The 18,741-nt window shown below is 47.1% G+C and overlaps 1 protein-coding gene across 6 annotated transcripts in view; it reads left to right on the top strand.

Moving 5' to 3' along the window:
- YDJC (YdjC chitooligosaccharide deacetylase homolog) overlaps positions 1-18,741 on the top strand; it is a 128,168-nt gene that overhangs the window by 96,611 nt on the left and 12,816 nt on the right. For 2 of the 6 annotated variants that reach the window (XM_079957103.1, XM_079957102.1), the window contains one exon: positions 13,681-13,859. In XM_079957103.1, the coding sequence (XP_079813229.1) occupies positions 13,696-13,859 (164 nt within the window). In that variant the 5' untranslated portion in view covers positions 13,681-13,695. Of the gene's footprint in view, positions 1-5,129; positions 5,230-5,558; positions 5,853-6,810; positions 6,832-11,925; positions 12,407-13,680; positions 13,860-18,741 lie in introns of those variants that run through there. The other 4 variants (XM_079957100.1, XM_079957104.1, XM_079957105.1 and 1 more) reach the window with 4 other exon arrangements.

The raw sequence follows: 18,741 nt of genomic DNA, 5'->3' as shown, positions 1-18,741 counted from the left end.
TTTCTGTCACGATGTTCCGTTGCACCAGAAATAGTTTAGTCCTGCTGGCCACATGACCCAGAAAGCTGTCTGTGGACAAACACCAACTCCCTCGACCTGAAAGTGAGATGAGTGCCGCAACCCCGTAGTCACCTTTGACTGGACTTAATCGTCCAGGGGTCCTTCACCTTTTATATAAAATAAACATAAATAAATAAGCAAATGTTGCTGGAGTCCAGTCCCCATCATTTCTGACCACTGACCATGCCCCTCCACAACTCCCTTGCCATTTTTCTGCAAGAGATGTCTGTTTACAGGTAGATAGGAGTTTTCTGCCAGATGTATTTATAGAGGTAGGCTCTGTTCTAATTTTATATTTTATACTTAATGGCAAGAGAGACGCACAGCCCTCCCAGGTGTCATTGGGCTCTCAACTCTCATCAGCCCCAGCCAGTGCTCAAGGGTGATGAGAGTTGATGGTCACAGGTTGTCCTCACCGGACCTGTCTACATTGGCAAAAAAGTCGATTCTGCTAGGGAGGGGACTAGGCAACATCCAGACCATTGCTCCTTTCCTGGCTGATAGTTGAAGCTCCCTTTGCCGTGGCATTCTTCCTGGGGTGTGTGTGCAGGATGAAACCCTCCAGAGGCCCTTTGGTGGAGGGAGAGGACCAGGGAGAACAATTCAGGTCTCCACTGCTGTCCTCAGAACCACAGGTAGCCTGATGTGTGGCTGCTGCCATCTACAGGACGATATGAGAACAATGCAAATCTGGGTGTTGAGCTGAGCAGTAGGGTGTTCAAATCCCCACTCTGCCATGAAATTCATGGGGGACACTTTGGGGCAGTTAGCCACTGGCTCTCAGCCTAACCTACCTTGCAGGTTTGTTGTGACGTGGCCATTTCCCCTCCCTCTTTCTTCTGTCCCGTTTTCTCTCTGATGCTCCTTTTCATGTGGCTCTGGTGGCGCTGTGGTCTAAACCACGGAGCCTCTTGGGCTTGCCGATCGGAAGGTCGGCAGTTCGAATCCCTGTGACGGGGTGATCTCCCGTTGCTCTGCTCCAGCTCCTGCCAACTTAGCAATTCAAAAGCATGCCAGTGCAAGTAGATAAATAGGTACCACAGTGATGGGAAGGTAAACGGTATTTTTGTGCACTCTGGTTTCCATCATGGTATCCTGTTGTGCCAGAAGCGGTTTAGTCCTGCTGGCCACATGACCCAGAAAACTGTCTGTGGACAAACGCCGGCTCCCTCAGTCTGAAGTGAGATGAGCTCTGTACCCCATAGGGTATCCTTTACCTTTACCCTTTTTTTTTGCCCATGTCCCCACCCAGTTGGCAGACAAAGGAAGGCTAGATTGCTCTTCCCAGAAAGCCTAAACTATTTACTTTCAGCGGATGACTTTTAAAAATTGGGGAAAGAGGAGCGATTGCTGTGTTCAGCAAGATGGAGAATCACTGAGAAGACACCACGAAGAAGCCCTCCATTGCATGAGTCCTGGGCACCGATTCTCTTTTTTTATATATAAATTTTTATTAGTTTTCAACATATCATTTTCAACAATAATTAAACATACTTTCATATCTTATACCGTTTTTTTTGACTTCCATCAATCACATCTGAAAATTTTCCAATCTAATCACTTAATATACATTTCTTACTTTCACTATTACATTTAAATCTCATAACGAATATCTCTATTCTTTCTCTACTTTGCAGTATTTCATATATTTCTTCTTACAAAACTTCCTGTAGTCCTACTAGTGTAATTTGTTGATTACAATTGCTCTTCAAATAGTTTGTATATTTCTTCCAATCTTCTGTGAATCTCTGGTTCCGCAGGTTTCGAATCCTTCCTGTCATTTTATCTAATTCTGCATAGTCCATTAATTTTGTCTGCCATTCTTCTTCCGTCGGAATTTCTTCTTGCTTCCATTTCTGGGCTAACAATACTCTTGCCACTGTTGCTGCATATAAAAAAAAATTAACATCTTGCCTATTAATATCCTCAACTCCTGGGCACCAGTTCTCAGGGCGTAAACCTGAGCCATCGCGGTCGTACCCTCTCAGGTGAACATGCCAGCGCAACATCTGTTCTAGCCCACCAAGCGGCCAAATTGACATTTTATCTAACAAATATTCCTCATACACCCTCTTCAACAACTCACCTTTGTAGAATACTCTTCTGCAGACTGAATATCCAGTATCTCTAGGCAGAATCTTGTTGGATCGGACCGTAAACATTCTCCCAAGCTGGTATGGAATCGTAATTGTTCTGAACTTGTGCCATTTCATACTATCATGTGTGAAACGTTTTTCTTCTATGCAGCTGGGCAGAGCAGCTTGTCAGGTGGCCCCAATATGAAACGAATCAATAAACAAACAACAACAAAAATTTGGGGCGGGGGCCACATAAAAGTAAGCTGAGGGCCACATGTGTCTGTAGGGCACGCCTGTTCTAGGGAGACAGGTGGCACTTTTTCCCTGGAAAGAAGGACTGATTGTTAAACCCCTCTGATAACTGTAGCTCCGTGCAGGAATAGGGTTCTCCAAGAAAGTGTCAGTGCCCTAAACAAACTGTGTTTCCCAGGTCCTTTAGGGGAAGCCTTGACTGTTTTAAAGTTTTAAAGTGGTACGATACCACTTTAAATGTGTAGTGCAGACGCGTCCTGTGTCAGGCAATTTGGGATGGAGGTGGTCCTGGGCTGGTCTCTGCCTTTTGCCTGCCTTGCAAGGTTGTTATGAAGACTAAAGATGGGGTTAAACCAACATAAGAAGCTGTTATATATGGAGTCAAACAACAGCTGCACCCAGCTCACTATTGTCTATCTACCGCTGAGCTATGCTCCCTTCCTCAGCTACATCATGTACGGCAAGGAGGATAAAAATATAAACTAACAGGCAAATCCACACCACACATTTAAAGTACAATCAGTGCACAGGACTTCTGACGAAGAACCTTGGGAATTCTTTGGCTCTGATAACAGTGATGTTATGGGGACGCAGGTGGCGTTGTGAGTTAAACCACAGAGTCTAGGACTTGTCGATCAGAAGGCTGGTAGTTCGAATCCCCGCAACGGGGATAAAACTGAACCCTGAGGAACTCCACACTGAAGTCTCCACGGAGCTAAATAGCCCTCCCTAAGCATCACCTTTTGGAAACGTCTGTGCAAGTAGAACTGGAGCCTCCGCAAAGTGATGCCACCTACCCCTAACTCAGACAAAAATGGCATGGTTGACGGTATCAAAAGCCGCTGAGAAATTGAGGGCAATTAATGGGGACATGGGGACGCAGGTGGCGCTGTGGGTTAAAGCCTCAGCGCCTAGGGCTTGCCGATCGAAAGGTCGGCGGTTCGAATCCCTGCGGCGGGGTGCGCTCCCGCTGCTCGGTCCCAGCGCCTGCCAACCTAGCAGTTCGAAAGCACCTCCGGGTGCAAGTAGATAAATAGGGACCGCTTACCAGCGGGAAGGTAAACGGCGTTTCCGTGTGCGGCTCTGGCTCTGGTCAGAGCAGCGATGTCACGCTGGCCACGTGACCCGGAAGTGTCTCCGGACAGCGCTGGCCCCTGGCCTCTTAAGTGAGATGGGCGCACAACCCCAGAGTCTGTCAAGACTGGCCCGTACGGGCAGGGGTACCTTTACCTTTACCTTTTAATGGGGACATGGGACGCGGGTGGCGCTGTGGGTTAAACCACAGAGCCTAGGACTTGCCGATCAGAAGGCTGGTAGTTCGAATCCCCGCAACGGGGTGAGCTCCCGTTGCTCGGTCCCTGCTCCTGCCAACCTAGCAGTTCAAAAGCACGTCAAAGTGCAAGTAGATAAATAGGTACCGCTCCAGCAGGAAGGTAAACAGCGTTTCCGTGCGCTGCTCTGGTTCTCCAGAAGCAGCTTAGTCATGCTGGCCACATGACCCGGAAGCTGTACGCCGGCTCCCTCGGCCAATAAAGCGAGATGAGCGCCACAACCCCAGAGACGTCTGCGACTGGACCTAATGGTCAGGGGTCCCTTTACCTTTACCTAGTGCACATGACTTCTGACAAAGAACCTTGGGAATTCTTTGGTTCTGATAACAGTGAAGAAAGGAGCCGGCCATAAAGACAGTTCTAGAACTCCTGGAAGCTCCTATTGTATTTTGTACATTTATATCTCACCTCCCCCTGGCCCAAGGTCAGCCAGCCAGCTTCATGGGGACTAGAACCCTGGCCTCCAACACTCTAACCACTACACCACACTGCAGGGGGACCGACTTGAACAAAATATGGGGGGGGGGGCAGGTAATCACCGCATAACCGATCACATGATGTGGAACACACACCATTTGAATGGTTGTTGTTGTTGTTTAGTCGTTTAGTCGTGTCCGACTCTTCGTGACCCCATGGACCAGAGCACGCCAGGCACTCCTGTCTTCCACTGCCTCCCGCAGTTTGGTCAAACTCATGTTGGTAGCTTCGAGAACACTGTCCAACCATCTCGTCCTCTGTCGTCCCCTTCTCCTTGTGCCTTCCATCTTTCCCAACACCAGGGTCTGTTCCAGGGAGTCTTCTCTTCTCATGAGGTGCCAAAGTACTGGAGCCTCAGCTTCAGGATCTGTCCTTCCAGTGAGCACTCAGGGCTGATTTCCTTCAGAATGGAGAGGTTTGATCTTCTTGCAGTCCATGGGACTCTCAAGAGTCTCCTCCAGCAGCATAATTCAAAAGCATCAATTCTTCCGCGATCAGCCTTCTTTATGGTCCAGCTCTCACTTCCGTACATCACTACTGGGAAAACCATAGCTTTAACTATACGATTTGAACGGTAATTCTCATCAACTTGGTGGGGGGCAGCCCCCTCAAATATTTTATGGGGGGAAGCGAAAGGACCTCGACCCCTAGGAGTTGGCTCTTATGCCACACTGGAAGCAAATATTTGGGTTAGTTAGCTAAGGGTGCTGGGAGCTGTAGCACGTTGGCAGGGGCGAACTACAGTTCCCAGGATTTATTTGGAGGTTGGAGAGGGGCAGGGAACCAGGTGCTCCGAACGGGCGCTGGAGAGGTGGTCCTTAAACTAATTCCAGCTGCCTGCCTTTCCCCACCCCACCCCGAGGAAAAAAAATCCACCTTAAATCCCAACGCGTCCCCGCTTTGCGCCGTCAGGGGGCGCTGCCGCCCCGCTCCGACCTAGCCGATTCTTTTCCCCTCCCAGGTTGCAAATAGCTTCCTGCTGCTGGAAGCGGATCATGGATGCTGCTGTTGCTGCAATTGTTCCACCATGGGTGAGTGCAAGAGATCTCCCTTCCTGTTAGCCTGGGACACGTGGGCGGCGACTAGGAGTGCGGTGGGGCGGTGGGGGGTCCTCGCCCTAGCTTTGCAGTCCCCTGTGGGGTCCGCTGCGTGGGAGATTCGGATCTCCAGGGAGGTGGGAGGACGGGAGACCAGCGGGCCCTTCTCCCTTGCCCTTCTTTGGACCTTTGCAGAAATAGATATATATACACACACACGCTTGCAGATCCTGCCCTTCTTGGAGGGGTGGGTCGCTGCGGGGGTGGGCTGGCCAAATAGCTGCAATTTTTTGCAGGATCCCTTCTGAGGTGCTGCAAAAAAAAAAAAAAAAATCCCACTGCAAACATTGGGGCTTCCCTCTCCCTGGAGCGCGCAGGATCGCACAACGTTGCATTAGGCTGGGATGGGAGCAATTCGCGCCGGGGACAATAAAGGATTCCCAGGCTGAGCCGCCTTTTGCAGCGTTGCGAAATATGGATCAAGCGCCTGGAGGAGTGAAGGTGAAGCGGATCGCCTTGGGGGCAAAAGAAGAGGGTGGGATCTCCTCGATCTGCGATGGCGCCCTGCGTTTGGGGGCAGAGGAATGCTGCGGAAAGACTTGCGGGTGGAGAGGCCGGCGAGCTTAGGAGGAATGCCTGGGAGGATCGGGGCCAGCAGGGGAACTGAAATAGGGAGGTCGATCTTTTTCCTTTTACAGATAGGTAGCCGTGTTGGTCTGCCATAGTCAAAACAAAATAAAACAATTCCTTCCAGTAGCACCTTAAAGACCAACTAAGTTAGTTCTTGGTATGAGCTTTCGTGTGCATGCACACTTCTTCAGATACACTGAAACAGAAGTCACCAGACCCTTCTATATAGTGAGAAGGTGGGGAGGGGTATTACTCAGAAGGGTGGTGGGATTGGGTGATTGGCAGATAGCTGTGATGAGCCTGTTGACGCCTCTTAACGACTGCAATAGGTCTTACAGGAAAAAGCAAGGGGTGAGAAGGTGAAAAATGGCTATGTCATGTATAATGAAATAAGAATCCAATGTCTTTGTTCAGACCAGACCGTTTATGACATAATCTGACATCAGGAACCACAAGACAGAGAAACCAGTAGGAGAACACTTCAATCTCCCAGGACATTCTATACAAGATCTCAAAGTAGCTGTTCTATTACAAAGGAATTTCAGAAATAGACTGGAAAGAGAAGCTGCTGAATTGCAACTTATTACCAAACTTAAAACCATGGAGAGACCTGGTCTGAACAAAGACATTGGATTCTTATCTCATTATACATGACAAAGACATTTTTCACCTTCTCACCCCTTGCTTTTTCCTGTAAGACCTATTGCAGTCGTTAAGAGTCGTCAACAGGCTCATCACAGCTATCTGCCAATCACCCAATCCCACCACCCTTCTGAGTAATACCCCTCCCCACCTTCTCACTATATAGAAGGGTCTGGTGACTTCTGTTTCAGTGGATCTGAAGAAGTGTGCATGCACACAAAAGCTCATACCAAGAACTAACTTAGTTGGTCTTTAAGGTGCTACTGGAAGGAATTTTTTTATTTTGTTTTGATCTTTTTCCTTGTTTACCATCACCTGGGAGAGGTAATGATCACGCTTTGACACTTGAGGGCTGTAGATCTATATAGATCTATGTGTATACATAGGCATTGCACATCAGTTGTGAGATTGCAATTGGTTTTAAAGTGTTTTTATTTTGTGTTGCTGGGAACTGCCCTCGGACCTTCTGGTGGCTTGTTATTTTTAATCATTTTTAATTCATTTATACAATGCCTTTCGTCCCCCCACGGGACTCGAGGCACCTCACAGGTGGCAATAAGAACCACTATGAACAGTGGGAGCGACGGTTAAAAAATAATTAAACCTTGATAGAATTAAAGCTCTATACAAATATATAAAACGTCTTTTGATAATGATGATAAGGAAATTGGGTGTGCTGGCCTGGAATCGCCCCAGCAAATAAATCACAGACGGTGTTCGATTTTTGGTACAGTAAAATAAGGTTTTTTCGTTAATACCTTAAAGACTAAATGATTATATTACGGCAAAACATTTGTAGATCCAATCCCAGTTTCTCAGAGGTAAAAAAGCATGATCTTCAATTTGCAGACAGAGAAAGAGAGAGAAAATTGATGCTGGTTCATTTTCCAGAATCCGCCTGCCCCGCCCCCCGCAACTAAATCAATTAAGACCTGATTTAGGATGTCTGACTTGCATGTAGTAAATAAAACTTACAAAAAGTTCAATTAAATTAACACCATGTGAATTTTATGTGCTGTGTAAATCTCAGAAGCTTTTCCAGTAGCGAAAAGAATTGGAGCTGAATATTTCAAATCAACAAAGCCCATTTAAGGAGCTTCAAGTGTTATTAGTCAAGCAAATTCAAAGCTTTTACTTGGAAAGTTATTTTTTTATTGAAATAGGACATATTTTAAGGCATGGTGTTTGTTGGGGGTGGGGAAGTGACAGCGCTGAAAACGGTTAGCATACTAATTTTAGCATGCCCAAAGAACTCTTGACATAAGCGCATGAGCTTCTTAGGGAAAAGTCACCTAAAAAAACCCACATTAGTGATCACTTTCATTCTAGGTTTGAATGGCATCCTATTCATTCCAGTCACTCAATTTGTCTCAGTGTGTTTGTTATGCTACGAATTCATTTTCTGAAATGGTGTGTTTCAAAAAGTGTGGGGGCTATCTTTGTTTCCAGCCCCCTGATTTAGGGCTTTAAAGGTAATGACCTTGAATTGTGCCTGGAAACAATTTTTTTTTTTTTGGCCTGCTGTAAGAAAAATAGGAAACTGCCTTACACTGACTCGGACTTGTTGGGTATATCTAGCTCAGTACTGCTTACACGGACTGGCAGCAGCTCCCCGGGACTTCAGGCAGGGTCCTTTCTATACTTGAAGATGCCATTAGAGGTTGCACCTTGAACCTTTTGCATGCATCAGTCAGGGTTTAGGCCCAGTTTTGGCACAGAAACGGCTTGGGTTGCCCTCTTGATGACCTCTGTTGGGGGGGATGTGTCCACCATTAGGTAAAGGTAAAGGGACCCCTGACCATTAGTCGTGGCCAACTCTGGGGTTGCGGGGCTTATCTCACTTTATTGGCGGAGGGAGCCAGCGTACAGCTTCCGGGTCACGTGGCCAGCATGACTAAGCTGCTTCTGGCGAACCAGAGCAGCGCACGGAAATGCCATTTACCTTCCCGCTGGAGCGGTACCTATTTATCTACTTGCACTTTGACGTGCTTTTGAACTGCTAGCTTGGCAGGAGCAGGGACCGAGCAATGGGAGCTCACCCCGTCGCGGGGATTCGAACAGCCAACCTTCTAATCGGCAAGTCCTAGGCTCTTGTGGTTTAACCCACAGCGCCACCTGCGTCCTATGTCCCCATTAATTGCCCTCAATTTCTCAGCGGCTTTTGATACCGTCAACCATGCCATTTTTGTCTGAGTTAGGGGTAGGTGGCATCGCTTTGCGGAGGCTCCAGTTCTACTTGCACAGACGTTTCTAAAGGGTGATGCTTAGGGAGGGCTATTCAGCCCCGTGGAGACTTCAGTGTGGAGTTCCTCAGGGTTCAGTTTTATCCCCTATGCCAGAGCGCAGCAAACTTTTTCAGCAGGGGGCCGGTCCACTGTCCCTCAGACCTTGTGAGGGACTGGACTATATTTTGAGGGGGGAAATGAACGAATTCCTATGCCCCCCAAATAACCCAGGGATGCATTTTAAATAAAAGCACACAGTCTACCCATGTAAAAACACCAGGTTAGGCCTCTGGTTAAGAACTTAATGCTTTCTGGAGGTCCGTTCTTAAACTGAAGCTGTTCTTAACCTGAGGTGCTACTTTTGCTAATGGGGCCTCCTGCTGCCACCGCACAATTTCTGTTCTCATCCTGAGGTAAAGTTCTTAACCCAAGGTACTATTTCTGGGTTATCAGAGTCTGTAACCTGAAGCGTCTGTAACCCGAGGTACCACTGTAACCCAGAGATGCATTTTAAATAAAAGGACACATTCTACTCATGTAAAAACACGCTGATTCCCGGACCGCCCACAGGCCGGATTTAGAAGGCGATTGGGCTATGCATGTCCAAAGTCTGTTGTAAAAAAAAAACAACCTCAAGAACTTCAACCCCGCAAAAAAGGTCAACAACTTTGGTCGGCCCTCACGGCCCTTCACTTCATCAAATCTGGCCCTCTTTGAAAAAAGTTTGGATACCACTGCAGTATGTTGTTCAACATATGCATGAAACCGCAGAGTGGGGTTATCCGGTGTATTTGGAGCACCTTGCCAGCAATATGGCGATGACACACAGAGCTCTACTTTTCCTTTACAACTGCAGGTGAGGCAGTGGAAGTGCTGGACCGGTGTCTTGCCTTGATAATGGACTGGATGAGAGCCAACAAACTGAAACTCAGTCCAGATAAGACTGAGGCACTGTTAGTGGGTGGTTCCCTAGATCGGATGGCTTCGAGGTTGCCTGCTCTTGATGGGGTTACACTTCCTGTGAAAGAGCAAGTTCATCGCTTGGGAGTGGATCCTTTGCTGTTGCTCGAGGCTCAGGTAGTCTCATTGGCCTGGAGTGCCTTCCGTCATCTTTGGCTGTTTGCCTAGCTGCTATAATAATAATAATAATAATAATAATAATAATAATAATAATACAGTGGTGCCTCGCAAGACGAAATTAATCCGTTCCGTGAGGCTCTTCGTATAGCAGTTTTTTCATCTTGCGAAGCAAGCCCATTGACAGCTTAGCGGATTAGCGCTATTAGCGGTTTAGCGGCTTTTAGCGGATCAGCTGATAAGCGGCTTAGCGGCTTAGGAAAAGGGGAAAAAGGGGGGGGGAACCCGCAGGAACTCGCAAGACATTTCGTCTTGCGAAGCAAGCCCATAGGGAAATTCGTTTTGCGAAGCGCCTCCAAAACGGAAAACCCTTTCGTCTAGCGGGTTTTCCGTCTTGCGAGGCGTTCGTCTTGCGGGGCACCACTGTAATAATTTATTATTTGTACCCTCTCTGGGTTTCCCCAGCCACTCTGGGCGGCTTCCACAAAGACCAAAAATACACTAATAGGTCATACATTAAAAACTTCCCTGAACAGGGCTGCCTTAAGATGTCTTCTGAATGTCAGGTAGTTGTTTATCTCTTTGACATCTGATGGGATGTCACCCACAAGCAGGTGCCACTACCGAGAAGGCCCTCTTCCTGGTTCCCTGTAGCTTTGCTTCTCGCAATGAGGGAACCGCCAGAAGGCCCTCGGTGCTGGACCTCAGTGTCCGGGCAGAACGATGGAGGTGGAGACGCTCCTTCGGGTATACTGGACCGAGGCCGTTTAGGGCTTTCAAGGTCAACACCAACACTTTGAATTGTGCTGTGCCCCGATCTGGACAGGTATAGCCTAACTACTGTTGTCAATGCTCTGGTAACCTCTAGGTTAGATTACTGCAATGTATTACACATCTGAAGGTGGTTCTGAAACTTCAGCTGGTGCAAAATTTGGCTGCCGGGGTTGCAAGAGGGTGTGAGCATATTACACTGATCCTGACTCAATTGCACTGGCTACCAATTAGTTTCTGGGCCCAATTCAAAGTATTGGTTTTGGGCTATAAAGCCTTAAACTGCTCAGGACCTCAAAGACCACCTCTGTTCATATGAACTTATCTGGACCCTGCGAACATCGTCTGAGGCTCTTCTTTGTGTGTCTCTTCCACAAGATGTTAGGAGGGAGTCAACACAACAGCATGCCTTTTCTACAGTAGTTCCTTGTTTGTGGAATGCCCTCCCCAGAGAACAAAAAAATTCCTTCCAGTAGCACCTTAAAGAACAACTAAGTCAGTTCTTGGTATGAGCTTTCGTGTGCATGCACACTTCTTCAGATACATGCACACGAAAGCTCATACCAAGAACTGACTTAGTTGGTCTTTAAGGTGCTACTGGAAGGAATTTTTTTGTTTTGACTATGGCAGACCAACACGGCTACCTATCTGTAACTCCCCAGAGAAGATCACCAGGCACCTTCATTATACACCTTTAGGCGCCAGGCAAAAACATTCCTTTTTAACTAGCTGATTGACGTCCAATGCGCTTTTAAAATGTGTTGTGGGAGGGGGGATTTTTAGGTTTGTTCTTATTTTTATTATGTATTTTTATATACTGTAATTTTATTATTATGAACTGCCCTGAGATCTGCAGACGTAGGGGCAGTAGACAAATTTAATAAATAAACAAACAATTCCAAACAGATGCTCTGTCACTGAGCTGCATTTTACTCTTTTGGTTTTTAAAATCTGGATTATTATTTTTTAAAAGCTCTTAAAGGTAAAGGGACCCCTGACCATTAGGTCCAATCGTGGCCGACTCTGGGGTTGCAGCGCTCATCTCGCTTTATTGGTCGAGGGAGCCGGCGTACAGCTTCCGGGTCATGTGGCCAGCATGACTAAGCCGCTTCTGGTGAACCAGAGCAGTGCACGGAAACGCCTCCCGCTGGAGCGGTACCTATTTATCTACTTGCACTTTGACGTGCTTTCCAACTGCTAGGTTGGCAGGAGCAGGGACTGAGCAACGGGAGCTCACCCTGTCGTGGGGATTCGAACTGCCGACCTTCTGATCAGCAAGTCCTAGGCTCTGTAGTTTAACCCACAGCACCACCCGTGTCCCTACTTACTCTTACGAAGCTCTTACTATGGTATAATTGTAGAGTTGGAAGGGACCATGAGGGTCATCTAGTCCAACCCCCTGCAATGCAGTAATCTTCTACCCAGCATAGGACTCGAACTTCTGACCCTGAGATTAAAAGTCCCATGTTTTAGCAACTGAGCTACCCCAGCAGTCAATTAACCCATTTCCTTTTTATTTGTGAGCCCTTTTGAAAACCTTGCTTAGAATCCAGATGTTTTGGACTACATCTCCCATCAGCCCCAGCCAGCCGTGAAGGCTAAGGCAAAGCCTTCTCTAGCTACTTCCTTATAGAGTCCAGATGACTGTGCAAAGACGCGCCTAGGTTTGCTCAGGCCACGCCTATCCCCGCCTCCGGAAGTCGAGACTATGCTTTCGACAGTCTCCTTCTATCTTAGGCAACACACTCTTGAGCGGTTAAACCACGCCGGTCCTGACAAACCAGTCTCCTTCATCTCTGCTCCTCAGCAGATTCAACAGGATGCTTGTAAGTACAGCTCATTCCTTCCGCAAATGGAACGGAGGAGTCTCAGTGCCTTCTTTGTATTCGCCCTAGACGCTGGGCAAACACACCGCAATGCCGGACTTTCCTACTTTGGGAAAGAAGGAGCGGTACAGGGGCTTTAAGCTGTTCTGAAAGCCGGAGAGAGGAAAGGGAAGTCAATACAGCAAAAGGGAAACCTCTGCTCCATTGCTGAAGTTTTAAGGCAGCTTCAGTCCCAGTCCAATTTTTTTATCATGGGATGGGAGCGTCTTCTCGAACCCCAACCCTCCAGCTTCACCTTGGTTTCGTTTGGCAGGAGCGATTCGCCCACTCCTGCGAAGCCCTCGTATGCAGAGTGTCCAAATTTAACCTTCACAGGATCATAGAATTTAAAGAGTTGGAAGGGATTGTATGGTGTTGTCCTGTACGGAGATCGAACCTGCAACCTTGACGTTATCAGCACTGTGCTCTAACCAACTGAGCTCTCCAGGCAGCTATTGGCTTTTAGTTGGCTTTTTCTATTGCTTCTTTCCTTTCTTATATTGCGCCTTACTGTATTATGGTTCGAATGCTGCAGAATGCATGCTGGGTTTTTATGCTTCTGACAATCCCATAAGGTAAGCTAGTGGGAGAGAGAGAGACTGGTCCGAGATCACCCAATGAGCTTCATGGCCGTTTGAGGATTCGAACTCTGGTCTCCCAGGTCCTAGTCCGACACTGCAATCACTACACCACACTGGCTGTTGGAGCTGGGCAGAGGAATGCCTCTGCTTTATCCCAGGTGTAAGTGGGATTTGGCCTAACTCTGCCCCTCCGCAATGATCATCCGCACCCAGTGAAGGTGTCCGTTTTTAGCAGGAAGCACCTAACTCTTTGCTCCTGCTGCATTGCTTTCACCTCATTGCAAGAATTTTAAAACCTGTTGACCTTTTAATCTGGAGGGAGGGCTGTGTGTGAGAAAGCGAGGCCAGGCTAATCCTGTTGAGTAACTGCATACAGACGCGCCCTTCCTTTCTTCCTTCCTCGAATAGCAAAATAAACTTGCTTTCTGCACCTCCCAGGAGGATGGGCAGAGCAACGTAGGTGATACTAGCAATTATGGAACCGGCACCTAGACTGTTCACTTCTGTGCTGTGGCAACAGCTGTAGCCAACGCTGACTCATGCTTTGATCCGCTCCAGACCTTCCATTTCCTGAGGGCACTCTGGCGGGCTTGATTCTTGTGCGATTTATTCAAGACTTCCTCTTGCATTCTCTCCTCCTGCCCCCACTTCCAGGGCTGACTCCTAAGGATGCCCAGAGCCGCAGTGAAGCTCATAGTCACCGGAGATGACTTTGGCTACTGCCCAAGAAGAAACCAAGGCATCGTGGAGTCTTTTCTCTCCGGCGGCGTATCCAACGTGTCCCTCCTGGTGAATGGCAGCGCTGCGTCCGATGCAGCACAACTGGCGAGGAGGTGAGAGCTCCCTTGCTTTCTGTCTCTTGCTCTCACGCAGGCGCCTGTTTCACAAAGCCCTGTCACGCATGAAATCGAGCATGACCACTAGCTGGAGCCCATGCTTTGTGCAGAGCAGGTCCTGGGCTCAAATCCTGGCATCCCCAGTTAAAAGGCTTCAGAATGAATGAATGAATGAATCTCTGTTTGCGTCAGCCATCAGCCGTAGCAGTAAAACGGCAATACAATATACAAAGAATAGAAATAAAAAGTCAATTATATAAAATACGTTTTAGGGTTTTGAATCGATAGTCAAGTAGTGGATCTTATTCTGATTGCCCCTGCTAAAAACCTTGCAACCTTTGCTGTCACCTGCTCATCTTGATCTGCCAAGAGAAAGGACCCTGTGGCAGTGGCTGGGCGACCCGGAATGGACAATAAAAGAGGGGTGATAACCTCATTCCTCAAATCTTTATAAAGAGTGCAAGCCATCGATTTGGTACTGCCATCTCCCCAGGGACATAAGCGTTTTGTGTGTGGAATCTGTTGGAATTGTCCCTCAAGTACAGCCAAGGGCAATACATTCAATCTCGAGAGAGTAAAAGCGCGTTTATATTTTGGAATTGCTAGATTATGCAGAGAGGGTGCCAGAGAGTCGAAATGGGAAGGTGGAAAAGAGTCATACCATGGGCAAAATTTCCTTATTGTGGCCAAGTTGTTCTGACGCTCGATATCATTTAGGCGCTGACAAATTAGACCGTTTGCTTTACTAAAACCCAAAGTGAGTAGCTGTTGTGGTGATAAATCACAAGAGTGAAGTTTTTGATAGACGGTTTTAGTCCAGGCGCTCTTGTGACAATCTTGCAGCACTAGGGATATTAGACCGGGGGGATTTGAGTTTAGGCGAAGCCAATAGTTACCATATTTTTTGCCCTATAGGACGCACTTTTTCCCCTCCAAAAATGAAGGGGAAATGTGTGTGCGTCCTATGGGGCAAATGCAGGCTTTCGCTGAAGCCTGGAGAGCGAGAGGGGTCAGTGCGCACCGACCCCTCTCGCTCTCCAGGCTTCAGGAAGCTCTCCGCTAGCCGTGGGGGAGCTGCGCAACTTTCCCACAGCTAGTGGAGAGTTTGCCTGTACCCAGAAGTTTGGGGCACGCTGAGCTCAGCATGCCCCAGGATTCCGGCTTCGCGCAGCTCTCCGCAAGCGCAGCTCTCCCACAGCTTGCGGATAGCAGCCTGTTCTGGGGGCGGGGCCCCGCACCTGGGGGGGAAATAAATATTTTTTTCTTTATTCCCCGCCCCCCCCCCAAAAAAACTAGGTGCGTCCTATGGGTCGGTGCATCCTATGGGACGAAAAATATAGTAATTGTCCTATGCCAGATCCATAATTCTACCAAGGGAAGATTAGCCTCTAAGGTGCAATGATGCATTTGGGACACAGGGTGGTACAGAGAAAATTTGCCTTAAGAACTTTGATTGGACAGCTTCCGTAGAGCCAAGGCTTCAGAGCTTCAGAGTTCTGCCACGTGAACATGGGAACATGGGAAGCAGCTTTTTAACCACTGACAAAGAAGCATTTTCCCCACTTTGTGCAGACCGGTGCCTATCGGAGTGAAAGGAGAAAGAGTCAGCCACTGAGGATAGGCTCTCAGGGTCGCTCTGGCGCAAGAAGAGCCCTGAGGAGTTGTTCCGTATGCTCCAAAGCTAAGTGTTTAGGAACACAGAGAACACAAAGGGCTTCCATTTCAAGAGAATGTTGTGCAAGATCTGCTACTTGCAATGGAGCTTCAGGGAAAACACAACTCAAAAGATGATATTGGAGTAGTCCAAATCAGTTGCTGGTGTACGTGCACAGAAAATAATGGATTTACCTTAAAGGCAGTGCCTAGAATTCTGCTGCCAGCCCGTGCAGACAACACTGAGCTAGATGGATCATTGGTCTGGCTCAGGATAAGGCAGATTCCTATCACTGCCTTGTCGCTTATATACACAGTCTGCAGAGAGTGCTTCACGTGCAAATTTCAAAGGTCTCAGGAGCCTGTTCTGCACAACTAAGTGCAGTGCTTTTAGTTTGGCTACTCCTGACCTGTGAAATAACATCCCTTTTGAGATATGGCAGGCACTCACAGTCTACACTTTGAAGCTATGTTCTGACATGCTTTTCCAGTTGAATGAATAGGTCTCTGCCATCGGTATTTGTGTGTATGTGTGCGCACGCGCATACACACGTTGGGTTTTTTGTATTGTTTTTAAACTGATTTTTATCTGCTTTTATTGTACACCGCCTTGAGAAGCACATGTGCAAGGCCAAAATAATAGTAAGAATAACAAGGGTAATAATGACAAATACAGTGGTACCTCGGGTTAAGTACTTAATTCGTTCCAGAGGTCCGTACTTAACCTGAAACTGTTCTTAACCTGAAGCGCCACTTTAACTAATGGGGCCTCCTGCTACTGCCGCGCCGCCGGAGCACAATTTCTGTTCTCATCCTAAAGCAAAGTTCTTAACCTGAAGCAATATTTCTGGGTTAGCGGAGTCTGTAACCTGAAGCATATGTAACCTGAGGTACCACTGTAACAACAGCTAATAAAGCTCTGCTATTTTAGGGCTGGAGATCGTGGCAAGGGAAACCTTGAGTGCCACCCACGGCCTTTTTCGATGCTCTCCTCTTTTTGAAAGCAGCCTGCGGAGCCGACGGCCTTTACCGGCACACTTTTTGTAAATATAGAAAACACCTGGCCCCGTTTCTGATTACAAGCCCTGCTGAGTCTGGCCCACGAGGCCGCGTGACTCCAGTCTGAAACGGCTTCTTCGAATCCAGGTCAGAGCCTTCGGAGTGGCGGCAGCTTTTTTGCACTATCTCAGCCACTCTGAGACGTTGGTTTTCCTTCCCAGCACGCCAGCCCCCCCTCTTGGCTTTTCCTACCTTGGGAATCTAATGCAGGGAGCCAGAAAACATATGCAGATCCTGCCTTGGACACTTAATTAGGTTATGCGCGAGTAATTAACAATTCCTGCCAGCACTTACGCATGCGAGGTATCGCACCGTGGATGCGAGCTTAACCTGGAGGTCCCATAGCCTCGGTTTAAGAGAGCAGCTCAGATCTGGGTCACACTTTTTTTGTTTACTCCTCTGATAAATATAGTCGTTGAAAGCCAACATCTTAATCCTTTTAGGGAAAATCATAAGACTGAGCTGGAGGAGAAAGGTGGAATTGAATTAAAAAGCAACCCCCCCCCCCCCCCGGAACCCTGGGAGCGATTTGTGAGAGCGCCGGGAGAAGAGAAATAGAGGTTTTGGCAGCTGTCAAAGAGCTGTCAAAGCGGAAGAATAAAATAGAGATCTTTGTTACGAGGACTTTGCCGGTTACATTTGTTATAAATTGGATACAAATTGTTACAAACAAGGAATAAAAAGTTATTTTGACTGGTGGACGTGATCTGGAAGGGAATTTAGTTATTGCAATCCACCTAGAGGAGCCGAGGGACATTACAAGTTTTGTTGGCGTGGAATTTGACCAGAACTTTCTATCTCCTGGGAAACTGCAGAAATGGAACACTATTTTGTCTACAGAGGTCTACGCACTAAAGGAGACAATAGATTTATCTATTGAAGAATGAAAAGGACTTGACGTAATGTTTTGTTCTTGAATAACAAGCCTCTGCAGAAGAATTAGAAGCTTTTGGAATTGGAACATTTGTGCAGGAGAGCAGGGAAAAAGGAAAAAAAAAGGAGGAGTGAGATCAACAAGAACAACAAAAATAATAAGAACTGGACAAAGTTGGAAGTGGGAACATTTGGGACATCCAGATTTGACAGGTTTAAAGGAATAAAATTGGAGCTTTCACCCCTAGATATAAAAATCTGGATGGAAGAAATGGGCCTTTTTTGAGATAGACTCCTTCCAAGATTGGACATTCGAAACTAAAGATGACTGGGAAAGGACTATGGTTTAGAGAGATGTGGGAACTCCAGGAAGATATCAGACGTCGAGGAACATTGGGAACGCAACCGGGAAAAGGGGGAGGGAAATTTGGAATCCAAAGGGCGTAAAATTATTTTTTTATTTTTCTTCTATTGTAATCTGTATTGCATATTAAAGGGGGGAACTCGCGGAAGGGAACAGGTCGATTTTAGGGGATGGGAAAATATTTTTAAAATTGAGTCAATGATAATAAGTTTAAATTTGGGATAAGAACTTGTTGAAATTCTTTTTTGTTTATTTGTAAGAATTGGAATACAGGAGGGGGAGGGGAGGGGAAGTCTTGAAAAGATGTTATTGGGAAAAAGATTTTATGGAAAATCTTAATAAATATCATTTAAAAAAAAAAAAAACAATTCCTGCCAGCACTTACGCATGCGAGGTATCGCACCGTGGATGCGAGCTTAACCTTGTTACATCGGCACCTGGAGGTCCCATAGCCTCGGTTTAAGAGAGCAGCTCAGATCTGGGTCACACTTTTTTTTGCTTACTCCTCTGATAAATATAGTCGTTGAAAGCCAACATCTTAATCCTTTTAACCGTCTCTGCTGACTAAAAGGATTGTCCCTGTGTGGGCGTTTGCTGCTATAAATATTCCTGGGTTATCGGCAACCTACGGAGGGTTTCCTTCATCCCCGGGCCTATTACATAAATTAGAAGCCTGGGCTGGTTTGAAATAAATACTCTGTTGTTTTTTCTCTAAGGGCAGAGCCTCCTCTGATAACCTGCTTTTATCTTGAGCTGTCCTTTAAACCAGGGGAGGCTAAGCGCCCGATTTGGCCCCTAAGCAGATCCTGCAAAATAAAAAAATGAACTGGACCAGGTGGTTGCCAAGGTCGGGAAACTAATAATAATAATAATAATAATAATAATAATAATAATAATAATTTATACCCCGCCCTCCCCAGCCAAGGCCCG

The sequence above is a fragment of the Podarcis cretensis genome (assembly GCF_951804945.1).
Source record: "Podarcis cretensis genome assembly, chromosome: 16".
Classification (NCBI taxonomy): Eukaryota; Metazoa; Chordata; class Lepidosauria; order Squamata; family Lacertidae; genus Podarcis; species Podarcis cretensis.
Note: the sequence above shows the minus strand (reverse complement) of the source record. Positions and strands in the feature narration are given on the sequence as shown.